This window comes from Chionomys nivalis, chromosome 6, assembly GCF_950005125.1.
Source record: "Chionomys nivalis chromosome 6, mChiNiv1.1, whole genome shotgun sequence".
In the NCBI taxonomy this organism is placed as follows: domain Eukaryota; kingdom Metazoa; phylum Chordata; class Mammalia; order Rodentia; family Cricetidae; genus Chionomys; species Chionomys nivalis.
Window position 1 is genome coordinate 81086704 of NC_080091.1, and position 25878 is coordinate 81112581.

At 36.0% G+C, this 25878-nt stretch overlaps 1 protein-coding gene across 15 annotated transcripts in view; it reads left to right on the forward strand.

Moving 5' to 3' along the window:
* The window catches only part of Adgrl3 (adhesion G protein-coupled receptor L3), a 742119-nt gene that overhangs the window by 389376 nt on the left and 326865 nt on the right, over positions 1–25878 (forward strand). For all 15 annotated transcript variants that reach the window (XM_057771795.1, XM_057771780.1, XM_057771783.1 and 12 more), the window contains one exon: positions 17156–17265. In XM_057771795.1, coding sequence (XP_057627778.1) covers positions 17156–17265 — 110 coding nt within the window. The remainder of the gene's footprint in view (positions 1–17155; positions 17266–25878) is intronic.

Genomic DNA, 25878 nt, shown 5'->3' on the forward strand with positions numbered 1-25878 from the left:
AGTACTAATAATTTGACTTTGGTCCTTAAAATCTAAAAAGGGCAATTTGACAATTATGTGGGTTGCAGCCGGGAAAGCCCATGAGTATTTAGGGCAGGGAGTCACTCATCATTTTATGAGGCTTTCTTCTCAATGACTTTTGGTGTCTGAGCAATTCAATAAGAAAGAAAAAATGGAAAAATAAATATCCAATAATTGTGTCAGATTCACAGGTCTAATTCATTATTCATATTCAGCGTCAATCCTTTCTGTCCTTGAAAAGAAATTATTTTTTCCTTGTGGTTTTAAAACATTGAGAGCAAAGGTCTAGTTTGCAGAGGCAGTTTCTGTATGAGGAGAGGCTAGAAATTATATCAAATCATTAGCTGTCCATTAGAACACAGAAATGATTTTTACATCATATTGTGAGGGTAATTGCAAGCCCTACACAAAACAAATGGAATAAAACCTGATAAATGTGACTGCGAGCATAAACCCTTGGTATTTTATTCCCTGAGCCACTAAAATATCACAAAATGTATTATATCTTATCTATTAAACTATTACCACAAGACTGCTAATATTTCTAATCCATTAGTTAAATAGGAGACCATTTCTAGTATCCCAGATTTTCACTCATCAGCAGCAGTGTTGAACAGCAGAAAATGCTTCTCACATTTGTAAAATAAAACCTCCTAATCGGGAGACCTGTATTTTGGAAGGTGAGAGTACAACCTATTTATTGAGACTTGTTTGTAGAAAAAGGTATTTTAAAGATGACTTTAATAATGTTTAAATGGACTCTTACTTGAAGATGGGCCCCATGCTGAGCTGTCGATGATAAACACAAAATTAACTAAATGATATTTTGTAGACTTTGGTCTCATACTGCTTCTTTGGACATATTTTGTCTTACTTGTCTTTTGTTTATATATTATGGTTTCTGGTTTTGTATGTGTGTTTCTGTGTTTTCGTTTTTCTTTTTAATAGTCATGGTTTATTTGATTTTTTTGATTCATTAGACTTTTCTCTAAATAGAGGAAGAAAGGATGGGGATTGGGTAGGTGGAGCAATGAGGAGGATCTGGGAGGAATAAGGGGAGGAAAAAGCATGACCAGAGTATATTCTACTAAAATTATTTTCCATATTTATAAAGGAGATCTTGTCTACTTCTTCTTCCTGGGCAGGATGAGGGGAATCCCTGTACGTCTCTCTTAGGGTTCTCCTTGTTTCCTGTCTTCTCTCGGGTTGTGGACTGTAGGCTGGTTATTCTTTGATAGTCCAGTCATAGAGAGGGAGGAGTGATACATTAGGAAGAAAGGGACCAAGACTATAATGGAGAAACCCACAGAAACAGCTCACCTGACCAAATGTAAGCTCAGTAACTCAGCACTGACAGCTGGGGAACCTGCATAAGACTGAACTAGGCCTTCTGAATGTGGGTGATACTTGTGTAGCTTGTGCAGTTTATGGGGCCTCTAGCAGTGTAACCAGTATTTATCCCTAGTGCATCAACTGGCTCTTTGGAGCCCGTTCCCAATGGAGGGTTACCTTGCTCAGTCCAGATACAAGGGGTAGGTCCTTGGTCCTGCCTCCAGTGATGTGATAGACATTGTTGACTTCCCATGGGAAACTTCATCCTCTCTGAGGAGTGGACGGTGGAAGGGTGGGGAGAGAGTGGGGGGAGCAGGAGGGCAGAAAAGAGAGGGAACAGGGATTGGTATGTAAAATAAGATTGTGTTAACATTAAAATAAATTGAAATTATTTTCCATAAAAAGTTAAAAAAGAAGGCCAGTCGGTGGTGGGCCTTAAATTCCAGCCCTTAGGAGGTAGGGGCAGGCAAATTTCTGTGAGTTTGAGTCCAGCCTGGTCTACAAGAGCTAGTTCCAGGACAGCTAGAACTGTTACACAGAGAAACCCTGTCTCGAAAAACCCAAAAGAAAAGTATAAAAAGAAAGAAAAATAATGTTTAAAAATAAATTTATTTTTATTACCACTTTTATTAAATAGAAATTTAATGACAAATAAATTATTAAATTATTTTTATTTATTAAGACTATTCTTAATTTTATTTATTTGTTTGGTTTGGTTTTTTTGAAGCAGGGTTTCTCTGTGTAGTCCTGGCTGTCCTGGAACTCCATTTCTAGACGAGGCTGATCTCAAACTAACTGAGATCAACCTGCCTCTGCTTTCCCAGTGCTGGGAAAGAGGCATTTGCCACCACTGTCTGGCTAAGACTATTTAAAAACACCAAAATAAAACATTACACTAAGTATTATCTTGACAAGTATTTATGACAAATATCATGTCGATATTTAAAAAATTACTTAGCATCACCTTGTGGAACTGGGAAATGTACAATTTTAAGTATAGCGTATTCCTGATATTTTGCCAAAGTGTTTTGAATCGATTACAGAGTTGAGGAATTGGAGAAGTTTTTTTTTTTTTTTTTTTTTTTGTATATAAAGAAAATGAATAAAATTCAAAACAGTATAATTAAACTTAGGAAATATTTTGTATTGCTTGGTTTAAAGCTGTAGAATTGTTTTTCCGTCTGAAACAGAATCTTGCTGTTTCGCACTGATTAAACTTTAACACTAGAGGCAATGCTCCCTGCTTCAAAAGCATGATCTTCCTGCATTGACCTCCTATGAGCTAAGATTGCAAGGACATTCCTCCATGCATGGAGAAAAACAGAATTTTAGAAATGACTTTTATCACATTTTCACCTGTTCTGAAAAGTGAAGCCTGGCATTGATCCTTTGATTAAAGTGCGGGGTTGAGTTGAATGGTTGATTAAGCAGCTGTTCTTTGAGTTGATTGGTTGACTAAGGAGCTGTTCTTTGAGTTGATTGGTTGGCTAAGGAGCTGTTCTTTGAGCCGATTGGTTGACTAAGGAGCTGTCATCAGGCAGTGACCCTCAGTGCAGATTCAGCCCTTTTGGTCAACCTCCTGTTTCATTTTCTCTATGCCTGCTGTCTTCCAACAGAGTTAAGATTGAGTAATTTTTATGAGAGCGTTTCTGTCCCACAAGGCCTAAAATACCTACTATCTGACCCTTGAGAGGGAACTCACTCAGACATCTGAAGCTTGGACAAACATATACCTTCAGACATTCTAAACCACTGTGGCGCATATGTTAAGATTAAGTTTCAGAAAAACACCTGAACATAGAACAAGTAAGCTCTTCCGATATTGACTGCATTTACATTTCTCTAGTTTTAAATTTCATATTCTTAACCCAACTATAACAGTTTTTGGTTTTGTTTTGTGTTTTTGAGACGGGGTTTCTCTGTGTAGCTCTCACTGTCCTGGATCTTGCTCTGTCGAGCAGACTGATCTTGACCTCAGATATCCACCTACCTCTGCCACTGTACTTCTTGTGCCACCACCGCCTGGCTACTATAACCATTTTTTTTCTTCAAGAATAGGTTATATGTAATTGTTACCAATAGAATGATTAATTAATGTATTAATTACCAAGCATTTGTTTTGAACAGAAATCTGTTGAAAATATAATAAAACATTAAATAATGTTCACAATCCAATGGGAAGCTCATACTAATGTAAATCAGCATAAGGAGCTCTGTACTGAAAGTCTTTCCTCCTGAATTTGTGCATGGAAACAGTCCCTGGAAAGGAGGCTTTTAGGAAGTTAATGAAGTCACAAGAGGTATAGTTCTAAGAATGGCTGATGTTCTTGGAAGAAGAAAATGATCTTTCATTGTACACAGAGAGACGGAGAGTTCTAGATGAATTAAGAAAGGGCCACCCAATGCAATGCCAGCTCTAACAATAGAATTTAAATCTTTGAAAAAGAATTTGTTAACATGTGTTTATGAATGGTTTCTGTGGGCATGGACTGTGTCTGGGAGTGCAGGCATGTAATGACATGGCTATGGAGACCAAAGTACAACTAGTGGAAGTCAGCTCTCTCCTTCTCGTCCATGGGTTCTGGGACTAATAACACTTTTGGACTTTCTAAAATTCTTTTTCTTTTATGTCCTATGCCATTCTAATGAATGATTTAAATGTGTATCAGTTAGTCATGGGACCTGAGTATGTGCTAAAGAAAACCTTTTAGTTAAAGTTTTTGTGTATCTAGGAATACAGAGAAAAATGGGAAAATGACAGTGATTTAAGAAGCAGTTGGGACACACCTCTAATCCCAGCACTTGAAAGGCAGAGGCCAGAGGCTCTCTATGAGTTTGAAGACAGCCTAATCTATATGGTAAGTCCCAGGACAGCCAAAACTTCATTGAGAGACCCTGTCTCAAAAAATAAAACAAAGAAGAAAAGGGGAAAAAAAATAAAGAAAGAAAGACAGACAGACAGAAAGAAAGAAAGAATGAAAGAAAGAAAAGAAAAAAAAATCAGCTCTCTCTGTATCATTGCTTTTCTAAATGAGCCCTGAGCCTTTTCCTTCTTCTTCTGGTCAGTTTTTCTCCTTACATCTTCTGTCCTCCCCCCGCCCCTTCTCCTTCTTTTGTTCTTCTTCCTTCTCCTCTCTTCTCTTCCTTCTCCTCCACATCTTCCTTCCTCCTTTCTTACATTCAGCAGTGTTGTTTCTGTGACTATCAGTGTACTTATACATACTTTATGGCTTTTCCATTCACTCACAAAAATAACCCAGAAACTGCAGGAAAGGCCTGTGTTATGGAGATGAGGCAGTTTGGGGCTCAGAGGAGAGTGAGTAACTTAGAAATCTGTAAGAGCAGGTAATGACCTATGATTCATTTTCAAGTTTATCTAATTTCAAAGCTAGTGTTCCTACCTTATGCCATACTGCTTCCCAATCACTGTGTGTAATTCAAAGTCCATATCTGTGAAAAAGCACCATTTTAAGAGCAGCAGTGTGGACCTTCTAATAGTCTTCATTAGCAAACCCTTTGTGATTTCATTTAGTAGTAAAATGTTTGCTTGCGCATACTCATAAGTCATACCAGTATTCAAAACAACAAATAAAATGAATAAACTTTAGAAAATATCCCAGAAAATCTTTCATATTTGAAAAATATTAATATAAACATTGAGTTGGCTTTGTGCAAATGTCTGTCTTTTAAAACATATTTGAATAAGACTAGCATGCCAACACTTGACTGTCTCTATACTGGAAATTTACTAGTTTTGTTAAATCCACTGATTTCTATATGCTAAAAGCTATGTTAAATTGTGATATAAGATGGAAAATTTAGCATGAGTATGAGTGAAGTTTTTAAACAAAATTTGCTTCTACTCTCATGGAACTCATGAGTGTAGAGTTTTTATTAGTCATGTTTTATAGCTAGGATGCAATCTCTGGAGCAACTAATGTAATAAACAGAGATCGGTTCTTTAACTTACAGTCATGGAGATTGAAATTTAAGACTGGGTAGCCACATAGCTTTGGGAAACTTCTGTGTGTGTCAGGTTAAGTGGTTACATCCTGAGCTTAGATTCTGTGAGCCTGAGAAGTCTTCCCTCTGAGATCACAGGTGTCGTTCTCTTTGCTGGCTGTTACATGGATACTGAGTATTCAAATTAGGTTATCTACTTAGGCCCCATAATTTAAAATTCTAAGAAAGCATCTAATACTCTCTCTTTTTTTTTTGCCTCACTAAGAATTTAGATATTTGTGCACTGTTTTATTCATTAATGTCAAAAAATAAAAAGCAACACATGCTTTTTTTTCAAAGGTGAAGTCTGGTGGTGACTGACTTGTGTATCTTGTCTACTTGTTCAGTGGGTCTTGACAATGTTTTCATGTTGAAATACAGTATTCAGTGATTAATTTATTGCAAAAGGAAATTCCTACGAATAATGTTTTTATGTCAATGTTAATTGTATAGATTTTATGTTTCTTAATGGTCTCTTTGATGTTATTTAAAATATGTCTAAAATGTCTTTAAAATATTCGTACGGTACCTTAGTATAGTATTTCTATGTGAAGTTAACCTTGCATGTGAACACTTACTTAGTAAAAAGGAAACTTTCAATAAGGGATCATTTTTGGCATAAATGAACTGAAGTTACATGACTGACATTTAATTTCATTAAACGTAAGACAGTCTTGAAGATTAAAACAAATGTTTATAGGGACTCATATCCTTTGCTTTTGGAAACTAACTAAAGAAGTGAATTATTTGTTTCCTTGGCATGATACAAATCAATAACAGCATATCTTTATTGGTATCATATTTTCTTATTAGTTCTGCTATGCTGAGATCTCATAGTTGATTTCTCTATTTCTAATCTGCATCTCACCTACAAAAAGCAAGGCCTTGTAGCTCAGAAGTAACTGAAGCAATAAATCTACTCATTTTATCTATTTCCTTCTCCAGCATCTATAATCATATTTGATAAATATTCATGTCCAATTAAGCATTTGAGATATCCATGTGGACATTTAGGCATCAAAGTCTTAGCCCCTACAAGGTTCTCTCAAACTTGTGCATTTCTAAGTTGGCATGCCACTTAATGGCAGTCTCTCCATATACCCTCCTCCTTCTGTAATCTCCACTGCACCCTTCAGTGTGCATAGAGTTGCCAAAAGTCCATTGCTTTTAGATTGATTTGAAGCCTATGTGTAACTTCTTTTTCATATCTCCATCTTTTCTGCTATCGGGATTTGCTTCTAACAGGAAATACGTGAGAGTGACTTTTCCTCAAACTGATGCAAGTATCACTTTATAATGAGACTATAGGGAATGCTGCAGGAGGAAACAAGAGCCTGTAGCTCAAGGGAATGTCTGTCAGCTTCATTGCACACCCAAGTCTGTATCCCTCAAAATCCATCTTCTCTCTCTGTGTGTGTATTGATATATGTACTCTGTAGGTAATTAATTTTGTGTTCATGATCTTAAATCTGTTACTAACTTTGATAACAGAAACCAGTACCTAATAATGTGGGTATTTCATTTATATACTTATGGATATTCATAGAGACAGACTCTATTAAAATGATGTGGGAAATTTCCATTTACCACTAAGAACCTGGAATCAAGGCTGTCCTTTCTAATACTGTATGACCTGGCTGTTGAGATCATTTTTCATATCTGCTTTTCAGAGAAATTTAAGACTTCCCTATTCATTTTGAAAATCTCTTAGACTTTGGAAAAAGACAAACACAAATTCTAATTACCTAAATGTAAGCGTATTGCATTAGGAAGGAATACATATTTCAGATGCATTTATTAAAAGACCAAAGGAAGGGTACCTGAGTTCTTTTGTTTGACATCTGAGATTTATTTTAACATCTAAATCCCTCTGGGATTGCAATGAATATTGAAGAGTGAGTGAGCATACGGGAAGCAGATTGTTGCTTTCTGCTGCCATGGCGTATTAGAGCACAGTATGCAGAGGGTCTGGGCTCAGTAGAGGACGATGAAGGTTTAGCAGACCTCTCCAAACATCCTGATGTGTGAACCTCTTTAGATGTAGGTTCAGGATAGCGTATGCCATCTTTTACCAGTACTGTTTTAGAGGTTTGCACCTTCAGGTACTCATTTTCACAGCTTAAAGCCCACCTTGCTTTCTTCACTTTGCCTCCTGACAGTTAAACTCGTTGCTAACACTTGCCATTTTCTACCCGAACTTGTCATAACTTCATTTATTTTCCACGTTTCCGTTTTGGGATACTTCTGCTTTCAAGCCTGCACTGCACAGACTGGATTCTATAGAGATGACAGATTCATGTAGATCAAAAGCAAGGGAACCACATTGTTCCTTGCTTCTAAAATATCCCATTATTCCTCTTCAACGGTAATACCAGTTCAGATTAATTCAATTCTGACTGCATAATTTGTTCATAGATAACATAGTTTCTAAAATTTATTTTTCCCTTAATGTCATAAGTGTATTGTGAAGATTGAAAAAAAAAAAGAGCACTTTGTGCTGCATTGGACATGTTGAAAATCACCTACGTATGTTAGTGAAGATGTTCCTCTCTGTTCCCTGTTTGTCTTTTACTTCAGAGTGGTAAACATTACTGTGCGAAGTTAGTGTACTTCTGCTGTCACCTCCCCCTTTTCTCTTCCCCAGAATTGTCTTTTAAAGATGGATAGATCGATACATTATAACTCTGGCTATTCCAGAACTTGGTCTCTGTCAACCACACTAGTTGTGAACTCACAGGGATCCTCCTGCCTCTGCCTCCTGAGTGTTGTTTTTTTGAACAGCCTGAAATACTATATAGTTTATCTCTTAGAAATTTCAACAAATTGATTGATTTCACCCTAAAACAATTAGTTGCGGTGTCATTTCTTCAAAAAACTGCTCCAATATTCCTTATTTTTGACAACGTGAACTAGGCTGCAGGACTCCTGTGAGGAAGTGCTACCCACTAGGCTGAAAACAACAGACAATTTCTCATGCACAACTGTGGGGCCAGAAGTGCTGGACTGCCAGACTTAGGGAAAAATCATCCTTACTAGGTTTGCAGCTACTTCATTTCCTCTTTGCCTCCACCACCACATGCAGTTCTCCGTGTGTGGATCTGCTTTGTGTCCTGGGTGTCCTACGTGTGTGTGTGTGTGTGTACCCATCCTTCCACATAATCCATTATGTACCAATAATTACCAGGTAATGTGAATTTTTCCTCTAGGTTTTGAGTTTCTTTAGAGCACATAACTGTATAATCTACTTTTGCTTTTGGAGCCAGATACTTGGTAGACTTTTGGTATATATTGATCAAATGTAAATACTTTATTCACAACTAAAACACAAAACAAAATTGGGTAACCAAAGAGTATAGTGGTGGATGAAGTTACATAATATTTAATCTTCTGTTTTTTTTAATTCAACCAGTATTGTAAAGAAAGAAAATTGAAATACTGTGAATTGGGAATAAAGAGAATTTAGTTCTTTTCTCATGTTTCTCATTGTTTTGTAGCCTTGGGGAAATTACTTAATTTCTTAAAGCTTTTGTATAATACATAAATGAATGACATTATAGCCTACAGATTTACTTTCAGATATTTATGTTTTGCATTTTCCATTCTAGAACCTCCAGAGACTAATTTAACCAGAAAGGCCAGGCTACATGTATGACAAGCCATGTTAACAAATTCATTTTATATTCTGAAAATTTAAAAAATGGAGCATCATGAACGTGTGGACAGGGCAATAGTAAGAACTGTAGTGAAGGCTGGTGGAGAAGGCACACCGTGTGAACTGAGGAGACTCACAGGATGGAACTGGCTGAACGATGTGAGGATGAAGGGAACAGGAGGAGACAGGAAGTGGCAATGGAGAAACTTGTATGACACATGACCCACACTGAGATGTCATTCTGTAGATGCTGGAATGCAATATCTTGTAATGGTAACGTGTCAACTTTTCCTATAATGTGCTGTTGGTTACCTTCAATGCAGGAAGGCAAAGCACAATTGTAATAGTTTACACAGCTGTTACATTTTGAGAATATCTTATGACTCACAATCTTTCTTCTAAATGAAAAGCATATATAGGACAATCATACTTTCTTTGACTATACCTACTTATACTTTATTTTCTCAGCTTCAAATAATGGGCAGATATTTCTTCCCATTATCTATCTGTCAGGAGGTCTTCTGTAAGGCTAGAAATATTATATTTGTTCTAAATGGGGATGTTTTTAAGTTGCAGTGTAGCTTCTTTCTGTGTATGATGACTTTTTATTACACAAGTTAACCCAGAAAATTTTAATTAAGACTCTTAAGGAACAAGATTTACTGACATGATGGTCCAATAGAAGATAGGAAAATGAACTTTTCTAAACTGTATGGCTGTTTTCTGCTTTATAACATTTTTACCTGTAACCCATGTCCAGGAGTCAAAATCTGAATGCATGCAGAGTGATTTATTTAGTACCTATAAAGTTATTTAAAATAGAATTCTTAATTTAACATATATCAGATTTAATTTCAGATCAGTCATTTTATGCTTTTTATCATTTACTTGACATTAATTTAAGCAGAATATACTGTATAGCTTTAATTTTTATCATTTACTTGTAATATTTGGTTGCTAAGTCATAAGAAAGTTTTGAAATTTGGCTGCTTTTAATGAAACATTCTACAAGTCAAGGAATATTAGGGATGGAGAGATGGCTCAGTCAAAACAAGTTTTACAAGTGTGAGAATCTGGGTTTGGATCCCTGGGACCTTTGTAAAGACTCAGACATGGGATTCTCCTGTTATCCCAGTCATAGTGCTGCTGAGACAGGTCTGGAAGTTCATGGGCTAGATATGCTCTTCCAGGACGTAAGGTCCAGGTCAACGAGAAACCCTGTCTCAAGTAAAAGCAGAAGGTGCCTGAAGGCTACTCCCCCCCCCCCGAGTTTTCTATTTACCTTCACATACATGCCACACACACTTGAACCAGAACCTCTTCCACAGGAACACACCCACACACATTTAAAAAATAAACTAGAAACAGTAAAAAACAAAATGATTATATAGGATTTTCCATTGCTCTTGGTTGCCTTCCAGAATTTAAAGGTAAGACCGTATTGCTGAACACACCCCACATTTTAGACACAGGATTTGGAGGAATCATGGCAGAACTGTCTTGGAAACCTCATCACTGAGTATTAGCTCACTTAGCATGGGGAGGAATTATTCAAGCTGCCAACGGAAAAAAAAAACAATCAATAGTTCTACCTAGTTGTAAAACCTACAAACCACAACAAGGACTGGAATGGCAAGCTATTCCTAAGGGCACTGCAGAGACGTTTATATCTTGGGAGCAGCATACAGTTGTCTAATTGGACTTTCAGCCTGCTCAATATGAGGAAATGTGTCACTGGTACTATAAACCTATAATATAAACTATAAACTGTTATTAGCTGTAGGTGGTGAAATACTAGAACTAGCAGAGAACCTATTACTGCCACTTTACTAAACCAGCATAATTTCTAAGTGCTCTCTAAATACTTTCCTAATACACATACATAAGGGAAGTCTTACTCCTTTTTAAAGACATTTCCTTTTGAAATTGGAAGAAAACATTTCAGAAATCTGTAACTGGTCAAAATGCAGATGCCGAGAACAATTGACTTGACACATAAGCAGCACAACCTCTACGCCTAAGAATCAGGGAACACCATGGAAGACAGGTGGAAATCTAATAGCAAGAGGACCAGGATGTCTGTTGTGACATGGTACCTTCCATTTATGATAGAGGAACTGAAGCTATGAAGTCTCAAAAACATGCCTGTCTCTCTAAGACCTGAAAAGAGCACTACCAGTAGACCTGCCAGCGAGGACAGCACAGATCTCAGAAGGTTCTTCTACTCCAGAGGAAGACCTGGAGGTCCTTAAAGACTGTTGAGAACAGGAGAATCAGTCTTTTCAAGGGACAAAATCCTGGTGGTGATTTATCCAGTCCCAAGATGCATAAAAATATACATACAGACAATGTTAAATGGACACAGCAGAATATGTGTGTGTGCATGTGTGTGTGTTTGTGTGTGTGTGTGTAAAAACAAATAAGACGTCATGAATTTGAGAAAGAGTTGGAAAGCCAAAGGAAGATTAAGAGAGGAGAGAGTAGAAATGATGTAAAAAAAAAAATACATAAATAGTATGAAAAAATACTGAAAAAGAAACGAAATTCTAGTACAGATGTTTCCATTTTGCCTTTGATGTATTTCTAAATAATTGTTATTCACACATTGTCTTGAGTCCAGTATTCTAGTCCCACTTTCCTTGGCGTCTCCTAAATGTAGAACATAGACCACACTATTTAAGAAAACAAGTGTGAAACATTTCCAGTTGGAGAGAGGAGACACTTGGAAGTGATAAGCAGTGGTTTTCTGGACATACACTTTTAGATTGACATTGTACCAGATTCCTTAGGTGACAAGCACCTGTACATTTTATACAGAAATTTTGTATTGAAATAAATATATGTGCATCTTTATGTGCAAAGAAAATATATTTTAAAAACTATGGGGGAATCTTATAGAAAAAACAGCACTTATAAAAGTGGCATTGTATCAATTTTAGTACAAATTTTAAAGGATTCACTTCTATCAAAATATGAGGTAGTCAATTCAGGAAAAATAATCAGCCTTTAAAAACTTTAAGCATGGTTTTTTTCTGAACATGAAACAATGGCCACCGGTAGAGGAAGAAACTTGAGAGCATAATTCAGATGTTGATGCTGGCCTGCTGCAAACCCATTCTCTACTCACCTCATTGTAATCAGAGAATTTTGTTGGTTTCCCCACCACCCAGAACCTAATAATCACCCAGAAAATATATTAATCACAGTACTGCTTGGCCAATGACTTAGGCGTATTCCCAGCTAGCTCTAAAATCTTAAATTAACCCATTTCTATTAATCTATTAGGCTGTGGCTAACCAGTGCCGGTATGTTACTCCTTTGGTAGTTACATGGCATGTCCCTGACTCCGCCTTTTTTCTCTCCATATCTCTTCCAGCCTGGCTATATTCTCCCATGCCATAGGCCAAAGCAGCTTTTTTTTTTTATTAACAAATGGTAATAAAACATATTCATAGCATACAGAGGGGAATCCCAAATCACCTCATCTTCCTGGCTATCAGACCCTCATCTGGTCAGTCTCTGGTAAGTTATGGAATCTAGTGAGAATATTTACCTCTGTGGTCTCTGGCTGTTGTTGACATCTGTATTTACTTTAGAAATGGTTTTGTAAACAGGACTTAGTCATTACCTCTTTGGGTCACTATTCTGAGGAAGGTAGTCTGTGGAGTGCCTTATGATTTAAATTTCCTTCTAATTAAAATGAGGCATAGAAGAGTGCTTTATTATTATTTTGATATTATTAGTTTATGATCTTGGTTAATATGATGCATGAAGTATATCCTGTAGGACCATACGTGCAAGGGTGTAAAACTATCTGTCGGAGCACAGTAAGCAGTTCAGTGGCTTTACAACTGAAGGTGCTTAAACCAATGGTCAGTGGTTCAGCAGGGAGAAGAAGGGTCCAATGAGCCTCTCTCTTATTCATGCCTGACTTTTAAAACGCTCTGTCTGAGCAAACCCAATGCAGACAACTGCAGGGGCTGTTAGTTCATGATTACTTGTGTCATGACATGAAGCTAGAGTTTTCGAGCCATTCTCACCGTCACTCTGTTCTTATATTCTTTCTGCCCCATCTTCTCTATGTTTCCCGACACTTAAGAGGTGATACATATGTCTTGTTTAGACTAAGCGTTCAGTCGTGTCTTACTCTCCACACTTATCTAGCAGCCTTGAGTTTCTGCTGTCACAGCTGTTCACTGCAAAAGGAAGCTTCTCTGATCAAGGCTGAAAAGAAAACGTGTGTTGACATAAGCAAAATAAAGAAGCTTTATATTATGCTTAGGAGTTGTGTTTTTTTTTTATCAGTATGAGTATCGAAATGTGGGGAGGATATGTGCTTATAAATTGAGTTACCTAAGGAATCTAGAAGCATCATGTCTTGGACATAGAGTTAAAAGCAGTTGTGAGTCACCCAACATAGGTGCTGGACAGCAAACCCAAGTGATCTTACCTGCAGAGTCATCTCTCCATTCCCCTTCAATTTTTTGTTTGTTTGTTTGGTTGGTTTGGTTTGGTTTGGTTTTTGAGACAGTGTTTCTCTGTAGCTTTGGAGCCCTGGACATTGCTCTGTAGATCAGGCCAGCTTCGATCTCACAGAGATCCACCTGTCTCTGCCTTCCAAATGCTGGGATTAAAGTTGTGCACCACCACCACCTGGCATCTGTTCAGTTATTTTTAATAGCACCAAAGTATATACATGATGCTCATTTGCTCATGTACATGCGTGCACACACATACACACCCACTCTTAGTCATTTTCTGTTTAATCTGTTTTAGCTATTTATTAAACACCTCTATGTAAAAGTAAAGAAAATTTTCTCGTGGCAATGTGAATTTTCTTTTACAGTTTTTTAACAATTCTCATAATAGAGAATACAAATGAAATTTCTTTTTTTATTCTCAATGTACAATTCTGTATCTCTTTGGTTTCTCATATATAAAGTTTAGTTTGGAAACACCAAATCGATGACTCTATGACATCCTTCATCTTAGACCAGGCATGCCACAGAAGACATTTTGTAACTCAGAGAATAAAGCAATATTTTTTTTTAATATTTATTTATTTATTATGTCTACAATATTCTTTCTGCGTGTATACCTGATGGCCAGAAGAGGGCACCAGACCCCATTACAGATGGTTGTGAGCCACCATGCGGTTGCTGGGAATTGAACTCAGGACCTTTGGTAGAGCAGGCAATGCTCTTAACCTCTGAGCCATCTCTCCAGCCCCAAAGCAATATTTTTTATTGCTCTCATGAAATATCATCCAGATTGCTATGAATTAGGAACAAAAAATAAGATAACACAAGTAATTCAAGAAAATATATTTAGCTGTCAATGTCTTTCTCAATTAACACATGGGAAAATGGTCATGCCACCCACTAAAGAAAAATATAGGCATGGATATTGACATGCTTTTTTGTACAGATTTCCTGAGTGTATTTCCATACCATGTAGTACAAACATATTATATGAATGCTTCAACATACTATATAATATAGAAAGGATATATGAAATAAATTAGCATGTCATATGGTAATAGAGATTATATATTAGCATTCTATATAATAAAGGTGTTTCTGTGAATGATTGCCCCTTCACATTTAGAAAATAGTGGAATCACTATGCACTGCACTTGGAGATAATGAATTCAAGCAGACACTTCAATTTGTTTGGCTCATCCTACATACAAGTGAAGGAGATTCGGCTTCCAAATGTGGCCATATGTAGATGGTAATAAAGTAAAGCAGATTTAGTTCCATCTATTTTCAATTGAAAACATTCATACTTCTAGCCAGGCACTATTATAGATTTCATTGGTGGAAAGATTATAACTTAGAAGTCACTGTTACACTTGGTACATCATTAAAGGACTAGAATTCTTTTCTAAGCAATGTATGTGAATTTGTTCATTTTAAAGCCCAATTCCAGGGCTCTAAGCCTATGAATCTGAAATAAACAGATCATAGAAAGGAGGTTGCCTATGTCTGAGGTGTCTTAGTTAGAGACACATGCTGATCAAGGATGTGAAGTTTTAGAAACACAGGATGCAGGCATGCTGGAGATCAAGATGCAGAATGATGGCCTTAGGTAGCCTCTTCTGAAGTTTCAATGAGAGTAGACCACTATTTCTTCCACAAAGGAAACATGTGTCTATGTTAGATGATCATATATTAATAAGCTTGATATATGAGGGAATAATCTTATGACTTCTATATACATTAAAATATAACTGTATATCCTAAATGTATATGCTTCATTTGTTGATAAACTAGTAAAATGAGATCAACTAAAAGTAAGGTAATACAGGATATATGTGAATATTTCTAAGTTTAGATTATCAGAAAAAAGGATTTTTTTCTGAAAATCTTGGATTCATCCTAGATTATGTAAAAGAAAGTAGTTTGCATGTTAACAAAGACTTGTCATATACTTGGAAGTTTTGTTTTGCTTTTGTTTGTTTTATGATATTCATTTGCAGGTTAAACAGCCTTCACTTACAATTTTAGTTACCTTTGTATCTTCATATACATCTATGATGAGCTTGTAGTTGATGAAACAGTACATTTACCTTAAACAGTCACATGTAACTTAATATTAAGATACAGGAGTCTGGTCAAGAGAACAAGTGTAATAGCTAGAGGGAAGACCATTAAGATTTGTAAACTCTTTGGGTTAAGTGCTGGGATTAATATGATCTTTTTACTTGAATTAATCTCTGCTCCATAACATAAAATGTATTTTCAGCTTGAGCCATTCAATAATCACTCCATCTTAATTTGGGACTAAATAAAATCCTCATTAAACCTGAGAAATATTAGCTTCAAGTAGATACATGTTTACTCTAAATCGAGCTGAATCCTGTACTTGCATTTTCCTGTATGTGTCCAGGTGCTAGGAGTCTTTGAGGTATGATTGCATCAGTGAATGAAGCCTTTAAGAAGGTGATAGGAAAACCTATCCCTAAATTAGGGCTAAAGTTGTCTTCCATATCTGAAATAAGTAAGCAAGAACATAAAGCAGAATGGCCAGTGTGTCCATCCCATACATGTCAATTTTATGGGTTTGCAAACCTATTAACCATCCATCCTTTTCTAATGGATAAATTACTGAACTTAGGAAGTTTCTAACTAAAAGGTACAGTATTGAGGCCATTGTGAGCTAGACTCTTTTTTTTTTTTAAGGGGGAAATTGAAAGTATGTACTTTTTACCTCAAGGATAAATCAGTCCAAATCAGTTTAATCCATTTACTGTGCAAGTGCCCAAGTTTGCATTTCTGTTGTAATAGTGTGCTTTCATTCCCTGAGAAATATAAAGTCACTCTTTTGAAATACATAGTACTGACTTAAATGACGTCTAATCTGTGAGTTGGTGTCAATATTAGGTGGAATAAAAGAAACATGGAGAATCCATTTTTTTTAATGCCTTTACTTATATGATTAATGCCAAATATGCTAAATAAATGTATTTCTATATTTAAGTGTTTAGTTTATTTTAATTTATCTATGTGTATATGCTTACATATGTGTGGGTGCATATGCCAAGGTATTGCAGAAATGGATTTTCTCCCTCTTCCTGATGAATGTGAAGTACCAAAATCAATTTATCAGGCTTGATTGACATCAAACAACCAGCTGAACCAATCCATTGATGCTCAAATACTGAGTTTTTACTAAATTCTTAAGGATAAAAGAGAGTTTCATGTATAATGTTTACTCGTTTAAAATAAATTTTATTACATCCATGGCATTTGTTTTACAACTGTCTAAGAAATATTTTGTTATATGCTGTTAAATATAGTTTTTGAAATGGGAGTGGGTCTTTCCTCTTAAGTAATCTTTTCCAGTATTCACATTGCCAATGTCCTCTGCATGACTTTGTAATGCTTCAGCAATATTTAACTGCTGCCTTAGAATTATGTCCTATTTGAGCAAATGTAAGTTACTATAAACAAAATACACAAATAGATGTTTATGTTTTAATTTTTAAAACACACTGAATATACTCCATTAATAAACCTGAAGTCCTAAGTCAGCAAAAATATTTTTTAATTCTACATAACTGATAGTAAAATGGTGTCAGTGTTGGTGTTCATGATGATTTAAGCTTGTATAAATTTACTATTTCTTTATCTCTTTTGATTTCAGATGCAATAACAGAACCCAGTGTGCTGTGGTGGCAGGTCCTGATGTTTTTCCAGACCCATGTCCAGGAACTTATAAATACCTTGAAGTGCAGTATGAATGTGTCCCTTATAGTATGTATATTCCTATACTTTTTTAAAAAGTTATTAATTACTCTTTAATTTGCATGTACTGACATTCTCTGGGAGGGCATAAAATAATCACATCATATGAAGAAGGCAACAGATGTGGAATTTATAGGTCTTAGACTTCTTCCACATCATATGTTATAGAGCATCTAATTTTGATGCTATATTTTGGTAATGAATACCTGTATTTGCAATGCTTTTAATGCAAGAACACACAATGCATAGATAATCAAAGAAGGGGTAGTATGTCCATGCTGAATCTTTCCGAGCTTCAGCAAATAGAAATTGATAGTAAATTTTATATACTTGTGTGCATAATAACCTCAAAACTGATTTCTTTCAGTGTGATTAAAGTAATTATATATAAGATTTATGTACGTACTGTCAACCTTTGGAAAATCTGATGCATATCCATTCACAGGGTATAGACTGGAGAGTCACAGGAGGCCATGAATTAAGAACACTTCAGAGTGTGTTTTATACACTCCCGGGAGTATGTCTGCAGCCTTTAGATCAGCCGTGATATAGAGGAGCAATGTGTTTTTTTTTCTTCAGGATTAATGAAGAATGAAATAATCTAAAATGGAGCATTTTCTGAGTTCTTATCCCAAAGGAAGATTCACCATCACAAAAGATTTTTTTTTCTTACCAGTTAATTATTCATAGGATTTTGTAGTGAAAATCACACAGGAAATCCTGTAGTCTCGTATTAGATATTCAGCTCATCCCAGAGATAGAGAACACCTGGGATCATAAACAAATCCCAGGCTCCAACTTCCTTTGATGTCTCAGAAGGAGAAAACTATCTGGGGATCAGCAGGTTTCCCGTGCCAAGAGACAGCTCTGAGCTTGCTCATCCATGCTTATTTCGAGAAACAGCACATGACTCATGAGCTGGAAGTGCACACGCTTCAAAAATAGAGAGAATTTTGGCTAACAAGAAATGAATTATAATTTAAAAATAATAATGAAGCAAGATAAAATTTCATTTTGAGTCATGTACTTGAATATGTTGTTCTGAAAAATGTGGTTAAATATATAGATTCAATTGAACTCTCAGTTGTGTTTTAGATATTATTGTCTCTACAGGGGCCTCTGTAAAAAGTATAAAGCTCCCAGTGGCCGTTTTTTGTTGACCAATGATATTTTAAGAAATGAAATGCATACATCATCTTTGAACTGAGACAGTTCTACGTTGCATGCATAATGAGATCTTTGTGAAATATGCCAAATGTGTTTCTAGAAAGGCATTTTATGAAAAAATGTACAATAGACAAGACTTCATTTCTAAAATAGTTCTCAAAAACCTACATTAATATTCTAATTTTCATATTTTGAAACATGAAAGCAGCGATAAATTGTCACATTATGAATATTTCTTTTTAAAAAAAAAATGAAACAGTTCACAGCTGTCTCTTCAGTCTCCTGTATGTCATCAGCTCTGTTTGAGGATCACAACTCGAAAAGATTCTGCCAGATCCATTCTGAACTGTCCTCTGCAGAAATCACTTCAATATAAATAAGAAGTTGCTCACATTCTTTGCATAAAAAGATGTGCTTTTAAACATATGTCTTTTCTCTCAGAAATTCCCAACGCCAGATAACATGATTTTTAAATATCTATATTTGGAGTTTCTGATAATCATAAAATTTTCTGGATGTCTTAAAAATATTTCTCAGTATGTTATTAATCTGGTTGTTTTCCTAATAAAGAATCACAAGTTGGGCATACCTGCTATCTACTTTAAAATATATAAATTTGTTGCGTGTTTCTGAATTGTGTTTAAATTATCTTAATATATTTGTTTAAAGAATTATGGAGAGAAAAACAAGCTTCAGGTACAGACATCAAAAATTATACAGAGCTGAAATGCATTTAATAAACTTAATATAATTTTAGAAAAAATTCACTCAAGGCAGAAACTGGGTCTGGGACACTGCTTAGTTCACTGACTGATTGTCGAGAATGCACTAAGCCATGAGTTCCCTAGATTATCATAAAACATGCATGTTGATCTATATATGATATGCAAACAATAAGCAGATGGAAACAGGGAAATATGAAGTTCAAGGTGATTCTTAAGTATATTGCAAGTTTAGGACCAGCCTAAGATACATGAACCCCTCTTTCAAGAAAAGTGTCTAAATCATGAACCAGCCCATGCATCAAAGCTTGTTGGCAATTCTTTAACAGGACAATGAGATTAAGATATCATAGATTTATAATATATTCTGATTACTTTAAAAGTAGCTGACTTCTCAGGCATAGAAGCATGAATTTGTTCTCTTTTCCCCATAAACCTTCTAGGATATATTAATAAATCCTGATCTAGATCAATACCCAACTCTTTTTCTTAAACATGAAATGGATGTTTTTCCGAGTGCTGAAAATAGTCACTTACTAAGATTATTGATGCCATCTCATGCCATTTACTCATGGGTTAAAGGTTTACATACTTTAACATATTGACTCTCATAGCCATCTTCCTAGGAATTATGAACATCACCATTTTACTGCAAAGGAACCTTATGCTCAGCATGTTAGATACATGCCCTGCATGGAATGGAACTAGAGAATATCAGAAGTAAGGCATTATCTGCCTCCAGTACCCACTCTCAAGGAGCTGTGATATTTAGCCTCATAGATTTTTGGTTGTTTTTTTTTCCCCCACAAGTTATTTGATACTCATTTCTTTCTACTCAGTAATATTCCGTAACTACCAGGTAGTGCAACCGGTGTTTCCCAGATCCAATCCTGTCTTCCTAACCTCTTAACTATTTCTTAAACAGTTTGCATTCCTAGAAGTCACGAAACTACTACAAGCTTGTTTTCCCAAACACTTCCTAAAAGTCTAGAATATAAAATATTAGTGACTTTTAATGAGCTTCTTCTCTATAGTGCATTAAGAAGTTTTTTTCTTATCTTTTTTGGGGGGGTTGTTTGTATCAAAACTGAAATTTACTGAGATTTTTAGGGTTGGGGAAATGAAATTTATGGTTCATTCTTTGAAATTTTCATTCAACAGTTAAACAAACAATTTCTGTAATGCTATGAGCTAAACAAATGGATAGTACCAGTTCCATTCTAAATTTAAGGCCATGAACTGGGAGCTGTGAGGATAGCCCAGTCTGTAGAATGCTTGACTTCTAAACCTGAGGGCCTGAGTTCAATCTGCCTGCGACCCATTGCTGGCCAGGCACATGGAAGTAGGCAGATCCCTGGAATTCTTGTGTCTAGACTTCGAAGAAAGTTCTGAACTAAGGAGGCAACACCAGAGGAACATGAAAAGGGGTTGTCCTCTGATATGCACACACATGTACACACCTGTCTAATTATACCCCACATATATTATATTCCTATACTCATATCCACAAGTGCCATTGCAACACACACACTCAAAGACCACAAGCAAAGTACTGTGGAATCTACATCTGTGCTGCTTCACGGAATTTCGCGAATACATAATATGGCTGTAGTCCTTTAATGCTACAATGGAGCGGCAAAATCTCACTTGTCCAATACATTTACTGTACCTTTGGTGTGGTTAGATATATTGTAATAAACAAGTACCATTTTACTACAACTGCAAACCTTAGTACACACTACATGTGTGTAGTCTAAGAAATATAGTCTGTAGTGGATAGGGACATCATAGGCTTTACGCAGATTTCTTCAAATTTACTTAGTGACATTCACATAATTGTCGGTCACCTAATAATGCATTTATCAGGATGTATCGTTAGTAAGTGATGAACATAGTAAAATTGGACACATTAATGATGTTAGTTAGTTTTCCATTTATGTGATAAAGACCATGATTAAAAGCAACTTAGAGACGAATGTATTTATATCATTTTTGTGGCTTAGAGTCCATAATGAAGGGAAGTCAGGACAGGAATTCAGGGCAGGCACCTGGAGCCAGGAACTAAAGAAGCTGTGGAGTACTACTAACTGGCTTATTCTCTGACTGGCCAGCCTGCTTTCCTATATCATCCAGGACCAACTGCCCATGAGCAGCATTGTCCTTCGGGGTCCTAGACCTTCCCACATCAATGGTTAATCAAGAAAGTGTCCTACAAACTTCCCTACAAAATCTAAGGGAGGCATTTGGTCAATTGAAGTTTCTCTAGCTCATGTCAAATTGACAAAAACTAACGAACGCAGAAACTTTGCAGGTAATTCACAAGCAACATTGAATTTTTTAACATTTATTTACTCATTTGTTTTTTTTTTGTGTGTGTGTGTGTGTGTACTCACATGCACACAACAGTGCATGTGTGAAGATTGTCTTCCACCATGTGGACCCCAGGGATTAAACTCAGGTCATTCTGTGTGGCAGCAGGGAGCCAGATTCATTGAGTGGTCCTGCTGGTTCTGCAATATTGATTTTTCTTTCTCAAAAGATTTATTTTTATTTATGTCCATGTGTGTGTATGTTACATGTGTGGGTGTGCCTGTGGAGGTCAGAGGAAGATGCTAGGTGCTTTGAAGCTGAGGTGACAGACAGTTGTGAGCCAGCTGATTTGGGAACTGACATTAGTTCTTCTGGAAGAGCAACAATGGAATCGACTCTTTATAGTACCCAATACTGATTTTTATAGAGAGATAATTTTTATGGTTAGCAGAAATATATAAGAAAGCTTATTAATGATAATAAAGCATATTAGAGGTAATGTAAACTGAAATTCAGCTTTGCCTATTGTATTACTTAAGAGAAGTAAACTAACCAAGGAATGCTTACAAAACTGACGATCAGGCTCTGGCCATGATCAATGCCAGAACAACTTATAATATTTTTTTAACAGATTTCTAGGTCTCGATGAATAGATATAGTTGAACAATAATCTTACATAAAATCTTAGCCTAATTAATCTAGTATCACTCGCTTTTGAAGATGCCATGGGGGGGTGGGGGATTCAATGACAGCAGTAACTTAGTACGATTGCTGCTTTGGGACCTGTGTACTCTTTTTTTCTCAACTTCCACTAAAGTTATATTTAACCTTTACTAAATCCTCTTAACTCGTTCTGTCTTTTCTTGTCTATGTTCACAGGTTCCCTGTTTCTAATGAAATTTGGGGCAGGTGAATCAATACCTTTCTCTGTTCTTGTCACACCTTAGTTCCATTGTGGCTTTTATAGTATCTCCGTTCTCTTTTAAAGTCTGATTTTCCTCCTTAGCAGGTATTTTTTTCCCCCAGGAAATGACCCAAATACTCAGAGGGTTAAACCTCGCCATTTACCAACACCTCATTTTTGACCTTCTCTCTCCCTTCTCCTCCAGCTCCCACCCATTCTGACCTGAATCCACGTTGTAATTGTGGCATCTTCCAGTAGAACTGCCTTTATTTAGCCAAGTTACAGGGACCACTTGTGTCAGGGAGAAAACAATAACACAATGTACCGCCCACTCTGAGTGTTCTGAGGAGAGACTCCTTTGCATTGTGCTGACATACCGAGTTTCTTCCAAGGCATACAATTTCATACCTATTACCTATCAGACGTGCTTGTCTCCCGTCACGATCCCGTTTTTCTCCTTAGCTCTTTGTTTCTGCCTTTCAAAAATATAAAGCACACATTATATATTCTTGCAGTCTCTTGCAGTGTTTCTGTTAAGAAATTATAGGAGGAAATATGTAACTTGGAGAACTCCTACACAAGGGTGTTTGATTAAAGCACTCTTTAGATCTTAGAACTTTCCCCATTTTCACATTAGAAATCCTAATATGAATGTGGCTAATGTCCTCATGAAACAACATGAATAATAATTATTATTATTGGAAAAATCATTATAAATAAATAATTTTTAGTGTTGTGTCTTTAACAGAAAGAAAAATGCATTATACTTTTAGCAATAAAGTTCCAACTTTTTATACTCGAGTAATTGAATACATTTATGTAATTAAATATTTCTGGCAAGAAAAGTTTAAATTCATGCATATTTTAATATATACATACTCTGGTTTTTTGTATTTTATTAAATAATTTCATATTTCTTAACTTTCTATACTGAAATTAGCTATTCTTAATTTTTGAAAGAGTAAGAAATATTGAGACCTATCCTAGTTTTCAATTTCTTTTGAGACACATAGTAGATATTCAGTAAATACGCACTGAATAATTGAAAAGCAAATGAGGCCAAATGACTCCTCAGAAAGCATTTTTAGCAGAATAAACACAAGAAGCCTTTGTCTATCAATAAGACCTTATTCATTTAAATAAAGGATTGTAAATAAAAAGGTATATATAAATATTAGTTTCGCAGAACAGATTGGTGAATAGCAATTACCCTTTCTTCCCTCCCTTCCTTATTGTCACTAGCTGGAGCTTTTTTCTAACATGAAGAATTTCTGTTAGTTTCTTATACATAACAATAATCTACAAAGATTTTGAAGATTAATCAGTGATTATAATTAAAGTTTATATGTCAAATTTGTAAAGCATCTATGGAAATCCTGACACTACTTAAGACAAGAGCTTTTCTACATCCTCCTTCTAAATTGCCTCTCTTACCTCTGTCTGGGTGCTTCATATGTGCGTGGAAGTTGTCCCAAAATAGATCCTACTGTTTGCTTGGGAGATGTCCCATTTTTACTATCTTCCCCTTCCTGAAAACGCACACATACCAGATATTTAGATAAACACTGGGAATGCTTAATTTAGAAAAACAAAAGAAAATGTTTGTTTACCAAAGGGCTTGCTTAAGTGAAGATTCTGGGTTCTATCCTCAATACCAAGAAGAAAAAGAAGGAAGAAAAATAAAATAAAATTTCGTCCTTGAGGAGTTTAGGCGAATGGTGCCAAGGTGCCCTAACAAAGTTGATAGCTCATCAAAGAAATTAATCACTAGAAACACAATCAAATTATTCCTTTAATTATTGTGTATATGTATGCATCTTAAAGCATGCTGCTGCCCACACATGGAGGTCACCTTCTGAGAACAGTTTTCTCTTTCTGCTTTATGAATCCCAAGGGTCAAGCTCATGTCATCAGATTTTTAGTCGACACCTTTAGCTGCTGTGCTATCTTGTCAGATCCCAGATTAAGAATTTAGTATTCTGCTGCAAAGCGGCTGATGGCTTACTCACTCAGCATAGGTGTCTTCCGGCATGCTTTTCTAGAAAAGACCCTAAGAGGTAAAACTAACATAATGACTATAGATGACAGATATAAAATACAGGACCAGGTAAAATATAAAAGAAGATGAAGTCAGATATGGACAAAGTGGAAATCATAGACATTTGCTATGGTTCCAGTGTGTGCATATGTGTGTGTATGTATGTGTGTGTGTGTGTGTGTGTTTGTGTATGTGTGTGTGTATCTCCTTATACCTTACCTTCCATGAAATGACTGAATATGATTCTACATGTTTTATAGATAAAAGTCATTCTAATTAATTCTCTTTAAGACTATTAATAATAGATCCAGCAAAAAGACCCAAGAAAGATTAGTTGTTAGTGAAACCAACTTCTCTACATCACATGTATTGCATTTGCATATGGCACCAAAATAGCAAATAAGTGGAACCAGTGGCTGTGAATATATGAGTTAGATTAGTGAGTGAATGTGTGTTTACATTTCAAATTTTCTTTATCTTTAAAAAGACAAAATTCCTCCTAGTAACTACTTAAGAATTTGAATTAAATAAATAATATGGACTTCTATCTCTACTGGATCTTTATTAATTGAACCTAGTTTTTCTTAGTATTTAAAATTTTGTTATTTTGAGATATTGTTCAACGTCCAAATGCTGCCAGTAATGTGAATGTGACTAGTTTCTAGCTTCCAAGAAGAACCTATAATCTAGTCATCATTCCGTCATCCTCCAAGTAATCAGATCAATTTAGAATCAAAGACTCGGAGGGAAACTCAATATGGTTTAGTCCTTTATAGGACCCATCACAAATGTATTTGCTTCTCACTAAGTTTTGCTACTTCCGCTAGCACAGAAAGTAATGTAAAGTAGAGGAGCAAGTGACGTGGAAGGCTGCTTCTAAGTAAACATCTACGGCAAATGCATATTTATAACTTTACATTCCTCCCACATTTTTTCCTGAGTATGCCTTACCGGGCTCTCCCATTCACTGTGTGTGTGGGGCCGGGGATTACTTAGTGCTCAAGTGGAGTCAGATGGAGTTTTTACAATCTGGCTTTAGTAGATACCAGCTGTGTCCTAGTGAAGCTATTTCAGTACTAGGTGCGAGGTTGACCAGAGGACAAAACAAAGTAAAGAATGGGTGACGTTAGACAGCCCATGCTTTCATTAAGGGGGAATCTGCAGAAAGGGGTCTCTGGTGCTGGTACTAGAGCCCACTGTCCCCTTCAAGGCTGAGCTAAATATAGAGCAGAAAGCAGGGTGGTAGGGAGGAGATTGAAAGTTTCCTTTGGCTCTCAGTTGGCCATTGCCAGAGGTAACCAATGAGGAGGCAGATAGAGAATGCTAAGGTATTGATAAATAGTTCTCACAGGATCCTTAACTAGGGCTCCATAGGCTGAAATGAAGAGACTCAAGAGAATCAAGTTACTTTAATTGTAGAGACCAAATGACTTCATTTTGGGGGAGATTATGCTAGCTCAGCCAAAGCGGAAATACTTTAT